The sequence below is a fragment of the Hibiscus syriacus genome, unplaced genomic scaffold (genome assembly GCF_006381635.1).
Source record: "Hibiscus syriacus cultivar Baekdansim isolate YM2019G1 unplaced genomic scaffold, ASM638163v2 tig00110159_pilon, whole genome shotgun sequence".
In the NCBI taxonomy this organism is placed as follows: Eukaryota; Viridiplantae; Streptophyta; class Magnoliopsida; order Malvales; family Malvaceae; genus Hibiscus; species Hibiscus syriacus.
In genome coordinates, this window is record NW_024062607.1 from 1812038 (window position 1) to 1823050 (window position 11013).

Below are 11013 nucleotides of genomic sequence, written 5' to 3' on the forward strand. Positions count from 1 at the left end.
CCGCATATCTAGGTGCGCCACCAAGTAAGGAGGCATGTCCTAATCAAGAGGCAAAAGGGTATGCTTTCAGTTTCACTTTCACACGTTATTAGAAATTAAACTAACCAGAATCAAACAAAAACATGGATGGATGATCCAATCCAACCACCCCATGTCAACTTCAATTAACAAAATTCCAGTGAAGTGGACGCCAAGAAACTTAAAACTCCAATACACATGATCTATTTTTATTGAGCTAATTACATCAAACTCCATTTCTAACGACCCTTTCACTTTTTTTCATGTGTTCATAAAAGGACCTCTTTTCACCACCTGATCAAAACTCATTCACTGCACTTCCACGTGCGCTTAAACTTTTCTCTACAGCCATGGAGGCAGAGGATGTCGGCGGCGTCACCATTGTCAGACGGGCGGAGATCGATACCCGACCTCCCTTTCGGTCGGTTAAGGAGGCTGTCATGTTATTCGGAGAAAAAGTTTTGGTTGCAGAAATTTATGGCAACAAGCTCAAAGAGGTTGTCTCTTTTTCCTATACTTGTATAAAATAATTCATGCATTGTTTGTGCTAAGTTTGTACATATCGATATCAAATACCTGATAACACTGTATATTATACATATGTATATAAATACGAGGTTATGACGTACTATCTATATCCATATTTGGTACTCTTGTATTGTCAGATGAGAGTTGAAGTAGGAGAAAGCGGAAAAGGCCAATCCAAGATTGCAGTATTAACGTCCGAGCTAGAAGAAACAAAGCATAGCCTGCAAAGGACCAAAGACGAAGGCGACTTGATGTCATGCAGCATAAAAGCATTAAAAGAAGAGCTTGAAAGAACGAAAAAAGATTTGCAGTTCAGGGAAAAGGAGTTTCAGAAGCAGCGATTTGAGCCTGAGAAAGAAGAGTTCAAGTTCATGGAAAAGTCATCCAAAAAGAGTTTCATAACTCAAAATGAAGAGCCTGCAGATGAGTTCCAAAAGAAGAGATACGTGAAATCTGCAAGCCCTCCTTCATTAGCTCAAGTTGTTGTCAACAAAGAGGAAATGGTGGGAAAACCAGTTAAGAAAGTAGGAAGGAAGCCAACGATCTCCATGATTAGATGGCTTTTTGCCAAGAAGAAAGGAAGTCGAGAAGATGATCAGTCCCCTAGAACAAATGACTTTCAAAGGCATTAGTAGTTGAGCTTGCAGGTACAATTTGCTTGTTGGGTATATTACCTTTGTTGGGGTTGCCACCAGGACAAATGCAATTGGAGGTTTCTGTAATAAACTTATAATCATTGATCATTGCCCTGAAATCAAATTTTCTATTATTGGGTGTATGTTTTATTGCCTCGTTAGTTTGAACAAAGAGGTTATAAATTGTACTTATATTTCAAAATATATTCGGAAAATAAAGATCTAAGTATGATTTTAGTCCTTTTATTATATTATAATGTTACAAATTATACTCAACGTGAATATTAGCGTGTTCTGATAAAAGATAACGAAGGAACCAAACACATATTGGAGTATCAGACACAGTGAAAGCTGATAGTCGTTAACATTTGTTAAATGAAGTCATAACAACACTTCCAAGTAATTATATTTTTGTGGCTTAATACACCTTTGGGCGACTAAACTATATTTTAAATTGACTTTTGGTGTCTAATTTTTTTTTTGGTTAAAAATATGTCTAATATTTTTCTTCTTTACACTTTTATGAAGGTAAAGGGTTGCATAGAGGGGTCAGAGGAGGAGTCAAAGGAGTTGGATGTTCTTTGTGGAAGGGTGAACACTACAGCAACATTATTGACTTACCTGAAATCTAAAGCAAGAGTAATGGCCGTTCCTGGTTTAGCCCATAGATTATGTGGCATCAAAGTATTGGAAGGGATGGGGATTGTGGATAAAGAAGGTATACCGCTATCTGGCTGGTCAAGGAGCGTTGATCTTTCTTCATTTGATTGTTTGGATGATGAAACATGGATTGGAATTCGTAGACAGCAAGGTTCATGGATGCAAAAGATGGAGCCTATATTGGAGAATTAATCAAGTTTGTGCAATGGTGTCGGATGTAATGGAACTTTTTGTTAAGAGGGTCATCATGGCAGAATCGAAACCTGCTTTTGAGAAAGAAAAGGTAACTTTAGGTGAGGAAGAAATTAAAAAGAAGGCGGTCCAAATTGAGAATATGTCGATGAAGTTAGAAGATATGGAAAGGTTTGCTCTGGCTGCAAATAGTGTTCTTAATGAAATGAGGCATAGGGTTGAGGACTTGGTCGAAGAAACTTCTAGACAGAGGCAACGAGCTACTGAAAATGAACAGGAGCTTTCTCGTGTGAAGCAGGATTTTGAGTCTCTGAAATCTTATGTTAGTAGTCTCATTAGTGTAAGAGAAACCCTTCTTTCATCAGAGAAGCAATTTCAAACAATTGAGAGGCTCTTTGAACGGTCAGTATGATATTTGTGTTCTGTAATCTCCTTGACTTCACTTATTCTTTGATATGTTTGGTTGAAGCTAGGTTGCCTTTCTCATGTTGTTTATCTACAACTGAGGTGTCTAATTTTAGGTGTCCTATCTTTTGCTAGTGTTGCTATTTTAGGAGATGTAATTATAGTCATGAATTTGATTGGAAATGCACGATAGCGGCAACTATTTTCACACGAGCAAAACTGCATTTTGCATCTGGTAGATGGGTGGATGTGCTGGGAAGTGGTGGTATTCAACAATACTTTTGTGTATCTGTCTTGTGCAGAAGATTCTTTTTAGTCGGTATCTTATTCATGGAATGACTTTTAGTACTGTTCTTAACCAGACTAGTTGCGAAGACAACACAGCTAGAGGGTGAGAAAAAACAGAAAGAGGCTGAAGTTCAGAAGCTTATGGAAGAGAATGTGAGGTTGACTTCACTTCTCGACAAGAAAGAAGCTCAGCTTTTGGCCATGAATGAACAACGCAAAGTGATGGCCTTAAGTGCTTCAAATGTATGATCCAGCTACCTCACTCTATTGCCTGTTGGACTGTAGTGCCTGGTGCGCTGTTCCAGCTGACGCAACAACACCAGCCAGTGAACTGTGAGGTGGGACTTGTTGTGCTCTGCATAGGCAAATTCGTAGCTGAGAAGACAGTAGACTGCTACTGATATAGATACAATGCCTCTCTACCATTGAAGCGATGCCTCTAGTTACAAAATGTAGATGATCGTGATAGGTTATTATTGGAGTTCACTAGTCAAGTTTATACCGGGGTAACACAAATTGAATTCTGATGGAACATGTGAAGATCAGTTGTATCTACCTCCTTTATAGAGATGTACGCTTCTCCATCGATGATCGGTGCTTTTAAGGACTCGAATGGCCATTGTTCATGCTATCATGATCCATTTAGCCTTTGCTTTCCATGTAAGCTCTCAACAATGGCTTTATATGCGTTCCAGTTCCAGTTAGATTGTATCTGTTGGTTTGAGTCTACATGTCAGATTCGTAGCCATTTGTTTTATCCATCGCAGAATGAATAAATATTAGCTTTATTGTACTTGGAAGATGGTATGAGAAGGGGTTTAACAGTGACGGAAACTGGCAACGTTACAGTTGTTATCTTGGCTTTCATTGTAATCTATATTCATCACGATATTCACCATAATTAAAGGTGATCACGTATAGTCATATCACTTATACATTCAAAGCAATAAAGTTAGCCATTATCTTATCACATATTTGTTCTGGGTTTGGCATGCAAGATTATATGTTTGCTAGCTGTTTCGAAAGGGAATATAAAGGAATCAGTCATAAGATCACGTTATGTAACTATTTAAGGCCAGGTTGTGGTACTTCAAACACGGGAAATATTTCGTCTGTTATAACAAATGAAAGGCTGATATGCAATCCTTAATCCTGTGTTTAAAATTATAAGCACAAAGGTGTTAGAGAGCTGTACATGAACTTCACAACACTAAATTTATGCCCCCATATGCATGAGTTACACTCGGTCTTACATCTCAAACCTTGTCACCTGACAACTCTCGATGTTTTAATATTCGGTTGGTCATCGATACTGTGAGACTACAGTTTCTTGCCAAGTAAGCTAACCTTGCGAGACAGCTTGCAAGTATGCTGATAATGGAGTTTTTTTAAGATTTATTTATTTATTTAGAAAAGACAGAATTCGCCATCTTTCAATATTATTCTTCTATAAGTAAATTGTTCATTAGTTCATGTTCATCATATACGGGGTTCATTGCAACCGGTGTAATAGGTAGGGTGACTGCATGGAGATGATAGTCTATTTAAGCGGTAATGTGTTATATATGCATTGATGGAGATTGTTTTGATTGAAGAAGGTTTTTGGATGGAATGTTCCGTCGAGGGATAATGGTGTAAAGGAGTTGAAAATCAAATCAAATTGAACATCTTGTAAACATTGAGGTTTGAAAATTTTAAGATCAAGACCAAATTAATCAATATGAAAAAATTGAAGGTTTTATTTGTTATTATACTGATTTTTTAAATACAATAAATAAGAATATCAAGTATAGTAGGTTTACACAATATGGGGAGCTTCCAATAATAGATTTTAAAATAATAGTATTCAAATATAGTTACGACTTGATACTACATAAGGGTTTATGATAATACATGCCAATATAATACCCAATACGTACTCTAGAAGCTGACTTGGTTTGGACTCCTGAATTTGGTTACGAGCTGCTCGAACTGGCACCTAAGAACCTGCGCATGGAAACACATTTCATACGTTGAACTCACAAGCTCAGTTCCACACAAATAACCCAACTATGCTACATGCATTCAATATATAAGCATGCTACGTGCACAATTATGAATCATGCGTATACTTATCACACAACGAAAGTAAGCATCATAGTATAACTCGGGGTCACCATAGCATCACGGAACTCACACACCTATTTGCTTACTAAGGGTACTTTGAGTAAGATATGGATCACGTAGCATCACTATCTTACAATATCCTGGGCTAGATTTGGGTCACATAGCATTGGTACCTTGCCAAGCTAGTTTACTCCTTTCGAGTACTCAGGTGGTGCATGGGTCACTTAACATCAGTACAACATCCAACTAGCATTTTAAGTGCCCAAACACTAATTTGGATATATTCAGATAATCCTCGTTCTATCATACAAATGTTATACAAAGTGACTCTGATATCCTCATCATTTCTCAATCTTCAAACAAAGGAATAAGTCTTATGGAATCTTACCTCATTAAGATCTTATGTTATCACACAATTTATTTAGGGTTTTCACTTGTAAGCTTACTGAAAGGTTCCCTTCATCAAAAACCCTCGCTTCGTCCTTCCCACTCAAACTAGGCTTACACCCCAAATTTCTACGATGGTATCGATACTCCTCCTTGGGTATCGATACTTCCCTTACTAAGGTATCAATACTTTCTCGAGTATCAGTACCAAATTTATTTTCAATGTTCTACAAAAAGCCTCAGTATCGATATCCATCTTGGGAGTATCAATATTTTCCCTCCTTAGTATTGATACTTCATGAGTATCGATACAAAAATTGCTTTCGATGTTTTAAAAAAATATGCCATTATCGATACCCCTACTAGGAGTATTATTATCGATACCAAAATTGGCCACTAGAATCTGACCAAGCCTGAGTATTGATACTAGGCCCCTGAGTATCGATATCCATTGAAAATTATTGATACTCTTTGATGGGGTATTGATACTCTCTTTACAAACCCCTTTGAATTTTCCCCTTCTCGACTAGCGGTATCGATACTAATAAAGTATCGATACCCTTAACCCAGAAAAATGTTTTCTCTCATCTAAAACATCCCAAAAACTCCTAAGGTGTCCCCAAGACCCCCAAACGGTGTTTAAAGCTTATTTAGTGATCAAGGGTTACAAAATATCATTACTTTATGCTTGGATAATAACAAATTCTCGTTTTCATGTTTTGAACCCCCAAATACACCCAAGTGACTCATGCACTCATACAAACAACAAAACTACACATGTTAATCTACAAACAGTAAAGAGAGGTTAGAAGTGTGTTACCTTGCACCTAGAAACTGAAGAATCAACTTAAGGCTCACCCAAACACCACTTTCTCTTTTGGAGCCTTCACCCACTTCTCTCACTAGAAACGACAAGGAATAAGTTATAACTCATCTAAAGAATTTTGGGAGGAAGAAAAGTGATTCTAAACATCAAAAATGAGCTAGAATCAGCTTAAGGTTCTAAAAACCCAAAAACCCCACTAAATCTCTCCTATGGCTACCTTAATCATTTGTGAAGATGGAGGGCTCAAAAGAAAGCTCTAGGAATATAAATGACCTTTTTTACCTTAACAAATTCGAGTAGGATTAATGGCCTACAAAGATTCCACCTTTAACTCACAAGAAGATGAGGAGAGGGTGTTTTGAAATAAGAAAGAAGATAAGGATGAAGTGGGGTGATTCCCACGGTGACATAAGATTCATAAAAGAGCAACCAACCTTTAGAAGACTTTTAGGGAAAATTACAGCTTTAGACCTTCCTAGTTTAACCTCAAATCAAAAATACTCTTTTTTATCTCATCTTGGACTCAACCCAAGCCCAATTCACTTCCTAATTGTGATAAAAGCTTCTCGTAAGCCTGTTGGATTTTATTTAATTCTCTCTCGGGTTAGCCTGAACTATTAACTGTGATTCGGGGCGTTACATGATCAATCAAGTAGTTAACCCTTACTTAAATGATAATAATTAACAGTTAGATCAATTTTCTTAATACTTTGGAATGATTTTAAGGTAGTATATGTTCTGAACTTTCTTAGTATGTATATAGTACATATACATCCGACAGGCACAACTATTAAATTAATATCATTTATATTACTAGACGGGTTATATTTTTTGAAAACTAGTTATGAAATGATTTTTTTAGTTTCATCGTGTTCTTATATTTTGTGAGCAAAGATCACATTGTTTAGGCATGCATGTCCGGCGCATGCGAGACAAGCCATGGACCTACTAATTTCACACATTTAAATCAATCAATGTCTCTTCTATATCCATGTGTGTTCTTAATATCTTATTAAAATATATATTGCTTTTACTATTTTTCTTGTATAGAGATTCATTTTGTTCTTGCTATTATCTTCCCCACCATGTTTGGTTTCCAGGAAAATCAAGTTTAGAGATGATTTATGTAAGAGAGTTCCTTCAGTCGTTACAAAATCATATTTTTACAAGAAGTTAAAACTAAACGTCTTACGCATCAAACGTTTATAATATACTAAGCGATCTTCATTGATCAAATACGCAGAATCCAATATCAAAATCTGGACTTGAATTCGAGAACTCGTTCAACTTGTAATTCCCTTCTTCTCCACCATTACTACTACCATGTAATAACAGCAATGCCATGTCTGAGTTACTGTCATTATTGGCTTCAAAGCTCGAAACACCTTCATCGCCACCGTATCTGATCTCTTGGCTCAGTTGAGACGCTACGAATTTGTCGAGGGCTCTCGAGTCAGTCACTTTCTTCGAGTTGTCGCAATATAATTCGTTCTTCTGCTGCTGCTGCTGATATTCTTCTTCTTTGTCATGATTATTCTCTGATATTAGAGATATCGAGTTCGGCCTCTTTATCAGTGGCAGAGAAGGGCTCTCCAGCTGAGGAACCTGGACGAACTGATCATAGTGGACGAAGTTCAAGTGATCCGCATCTATCTCTTGCTTACACAACATATTCGGAGGTTCGAAATTATGGGGTTGCTGCCTCGAAATGTGATCGATCGAATCGACAATGGTGCTGATGCCACTCGCTTCATCGCAGAAATAGATCGAGTCCCACTGTTCTATGGTCTTGTTTTGACCAGAAGTACTGGTTCTCTTCTTGAACGCTCGACAAACCACCCATCCTTCCTCCTGAAAAAAGAAATCAAAGTTAATGATTTGGCCTTTGAAAAAACAGATGAACACAGAAGAAACATGAAAAGGATCATGTGCCAGAAAAGGAATAGAAAGAAGTAAGCATGCATGTAAAATATTTACTTAGGGATGGTGGGATTCATTGTTCTAGAAATGATAATATATGTTTGACATTTAACTAAGCATCCTGTCTTTTCTTTGGTGACTGATAGTAATGGAAGCCTAACCCTTTCTTTGGACTGAGTTGAGTCAACGATGCTATTCAAAGTTACTTATAATGTTGGACGACCATATATATATATATATATATATATATATATATATATATATATATATATATGCATATGCTTGCCTGTGGGGGTCCGTTGTCGTGGGATTCAAGCCTGTATTCATGCATGATCCAATCAGTTTTCTGACCAGTTGGAGCTCTTCCTTTATAAAAAACCAGAGTCTTTCTCATGCCAATCAGCTTTGATTTATCATAAACAGCCTTGTCTCTCCCGGTTGCTTTCCAGAAACCCGCCATGGTCGCTCTATTGGTTCTCGTCCCCGTTGGATACTTCTTATCCTTGTGGCTGAAGAAATACCACTCGTTTTGCTCCTCGTACCCGATCCGGCACCTCTCTGCTCATCGCCAATAACACACACATCTTATATAAAAATAAGACACGCATATACTGATATACACAGTTTAGGGTTAACATTATGTTCTCATGCAAATGAGGAACCCTAGCTAGCTTGGATCTTAACAACCACCCCCTCCCCCCAAAAAAAACACCCCCAGAGTGAAGAACTGAGCTTACAGAATTCCTAAGATAAGATGACTATACCTTGAAGATCCCATGGTTCGGTCCTGTAGAGATCAATGTCTCTGATAACGTCGAGATCGATCTTGTTCGATGATACTTTCTTCCTCAGGTAGTACCCGACAAGCTCCTCGTCTGTTGGGTGGAACCGGAATCCGGGTGGGACACACGACTCCATAGATCACTTCACTGATTCCACCTCCCCGATATTAGCAGTAGCTAGAGACCACTCTTTTATAACTTCATCATCTCTAAATCATAACCAATAAAAGAAAACTTAGAAAAGAGAATAAAAATAAAGTCTCGTAATGATCATTGGCTACTAGGCTATAGCTCATTTGGTGATCGGTAGTGATTAACACTCAACGGGCTCAACCCCATGTTTATCACTCTCTTGGAAACAAAATTTAACGCGTGTTATAAAACGAAACCCATTGTTTCATAGATGTGAAAAGGGGAAAAGAAAAAGAATCATGAAAAGTTTGGTTTGTTTTTTTATGAAAACCGAGAGAGAATACTTGGAACGGACAACTACATGTTTGTGCTAATGATGTTTTCTTGTGTTGGTGAAAGGTGGGAATGATGTATCAAGAACGGGGTTTCCATTACTAAAACTATTAGTAAAATAATTTGTCAAATTATCATTTTAGTCCATTTATTACCTTGGAAGTTTGAATTCATCTAAAAATCTACTCACTAATAACAATTTTTTCCTTATTTTAAAAGAAAAGAGACGGTTTCAAGAATGCATACATACACATCAAGAGAATTTTTTAACCAAAAGGATTTGAAACAAAAAAGGTTACCTTTTGTTAAAAACATATAAATTAATCAAAGAAAGATCAGTATAAAACACATTTAAGTTAGGGATTTTGAGTTGTTCTATGGCTGATTAGAAAGTTGAATAATGGACAAAGGTGGATGACGCCATCACCATTAAGCATGCGTTTGTTTGAGATACCAAAGAAAGAAAAAGAACTTTTCTTCTTGAGAGGCGAAAGGAGAGAGACAGTTTTGAATGGATCAAAGCCTTAAAAAAGTGAAATTAGAGGTGAGAAAAACCGAACTCCACTTGCAGTTGCAGAAGTTTGTCTCATTGCAAACGAAAGGATTCTGTCAAGTTTGTCTATTTGTCGAGAATTTTAATAGCAAAGCCGACCCTTCTTTTTCCTTTGATGTAAGAACAACTGATAGAAGGAACAAGGGTTCTTCATTGGAAGTTAATGACTAATGTCAGAATATGCTAAATGAGGAAGAAACATACGCAAAAACACATAAGAAAAACCTTGTAATCGAGGCAAGACAACCAGCTGACATGACAAAATAGATTTTTTTCACATGCAAATGTAGAAGCTTACCTGGATATTAAGTTAGGTGGCGGTGGAGTTAATTAATTATTGGTTTTTGATGAGTTGAGATGGAGAAGGAATGAGGAAGAAGACGACAAAGAGAGGAAATGAAAAGGGTCAGAATCGAAGAATAGAGAGACAAAATAGGAAGAGAATATAAGAAGGGGAGGGGGAGGGGGAGGACCGCTCAATTGCGCATGGTTGATGGCCGCCCCCACTTGGCTTACGTCAATGCATACCTAACTTGCTAAGCTTTTTTTCATCTGACAAAACTCATGTCTTTACCTTTCCTTTCTCGCAAATGTTTAAACCCTCCTTCTTTCACTGCATTTCTTATCAACTTCGATCCAAAGTCTTCTCTTTCCTATATATGACTAGCTCACCATATATATATATACCATATAACTACCGTCATAAATAATAAAAATTTGAACAGATATCCTCATAATTAATCAATATATATTAACTTAAATTCGAATAGAGCTTTTATATAATAAGATTTGTTGAACAAATAATACATACATATGATATAACTTGAACAAAATCATTAATTTCCACGATTCAGAATTGGTCGATAATGGTTTTCCTATATCTAGCTACTATGTTTATGCTCTTTAAGCATATTTTTAATCTTATACTTAGGGTTGTTAATCAATATAATGTTTGATGAATTGTTCATATAACATTCGTTTATTAAACTAAACAAAAATGTATGAACAAATTTTTTTATATTCATTTAATAAATGAAAGAACACGAATAAATATGTGTTTGGTTTATTTATATTCACGAATAAACTCATTTGAAAGCTTGTTTATATAATTGTTTATATTCACAAATGTGTTTGGTTCTTTTTCACGTATGATATTTATATTATCTAGATCTAGATTGATTAGTTTTAATATTAAAATAAAATGTCTAAATTATATATTTAATTTGTGATAATAATTAAATTTTTATT

General features: G+C 36.4%; 2 protein-coding genes and 1 pseudogene across 2 annotated transcripts; 2 read left to right on the top strand and 1 right to left on the bottom strand.

The window, feature by feature from the left end:
• The first annotated feature begins 359 nt into the window (after positions 1 to 359).
• Positions 360 to 1214, top strand: LOC120216198 (WEB family protein At3g51220-like). Its single transcript, XM_039213688.1, has 2 exons — positions 360 to 515; positions 684 to 1214. The coding sequence occupies exons 1-2, from the start codon at positions 369 to 371 to the stop codon at positions 1176 to 1178; spliced, it is 642 nt and encodes a 213-aa protein (XP_039069619.1). The 5' UTR covers positions 360 to 368; the 3' UTR covers positions 1179 to 1214.
• Positions 1215 to 1703: 489 nt separating this feature from the next.
• On the top strand, positions 1704 to 3122 carry LOC120216185 (annotated as a pseudogene).
• Positions 3123 to 7252: 4130 nt separating this feature from the next.
• Positions 7253 to 10178, bottom strand: LOC120216188 (NAC domain-containing protein 37-like). Its single transcript, XM_039213681.1, has 4 exons — positions 10064 to 10178; positions 8730 to 8956; positions 8252 to 8523; positions 7253 to 7896 (listed from the first exon to the last, which is right to left on the bottom strand). The coding sequence occupies exons 2-4, from the start codon at positions 8881 to 8883 to the stop codon at positions 7270 to 7272; spliced, it is 1053 nt and encodes a 350-aa protein (XP_039069612.1). The 5' UTR covers positions 8884 to 8956; positions 10064 to 10178; the 3' UTR covers positions 7253 to 7269.
• Positions 10179 to 11013: the final 835 nt, after the last annotated feature.

Excerpts from the sequence above, each read along its gene's own strand:
- LOC120216198 (XM_039213688.1), top strand. The coding sequence starts at position 369 with ATGGAGGCAGAGGATGTCGGCGGCGTCACCATTGTCAGACGGGCGGAG. Across the intron at positions 516-683 it reads ATGGCAACAAGCTCAAAGAG|ATGAGAGTTGAAGTAGGAGA; the intron begins GTTGTCTCTTTT and ends TTGTATTGTCAG.
- LOC120216188 (XM_039213681.1), bottom strand. The coding sequence starts at position 8,883 with ATGGAGTCGTGTGTCCCACCCGGATTCCGGTTCCACCCAACAGACGAG. Across the intron at positions 8,524-8,729 it reads CGAACCATGGGATCTTCAAG|AGAGGTGCCGGATCGGGTAC; the intron begins GTATAGTCATCT and ends GGCGATGAGCAG. Across the intron at positions 7,897-8,251 it reads ACGACAACGGACCCCCACAG|GAGGAAGGATGGGTGGTTTG; the intron begins GCAAGCATATGC and ends TTCTTTTTTCAG.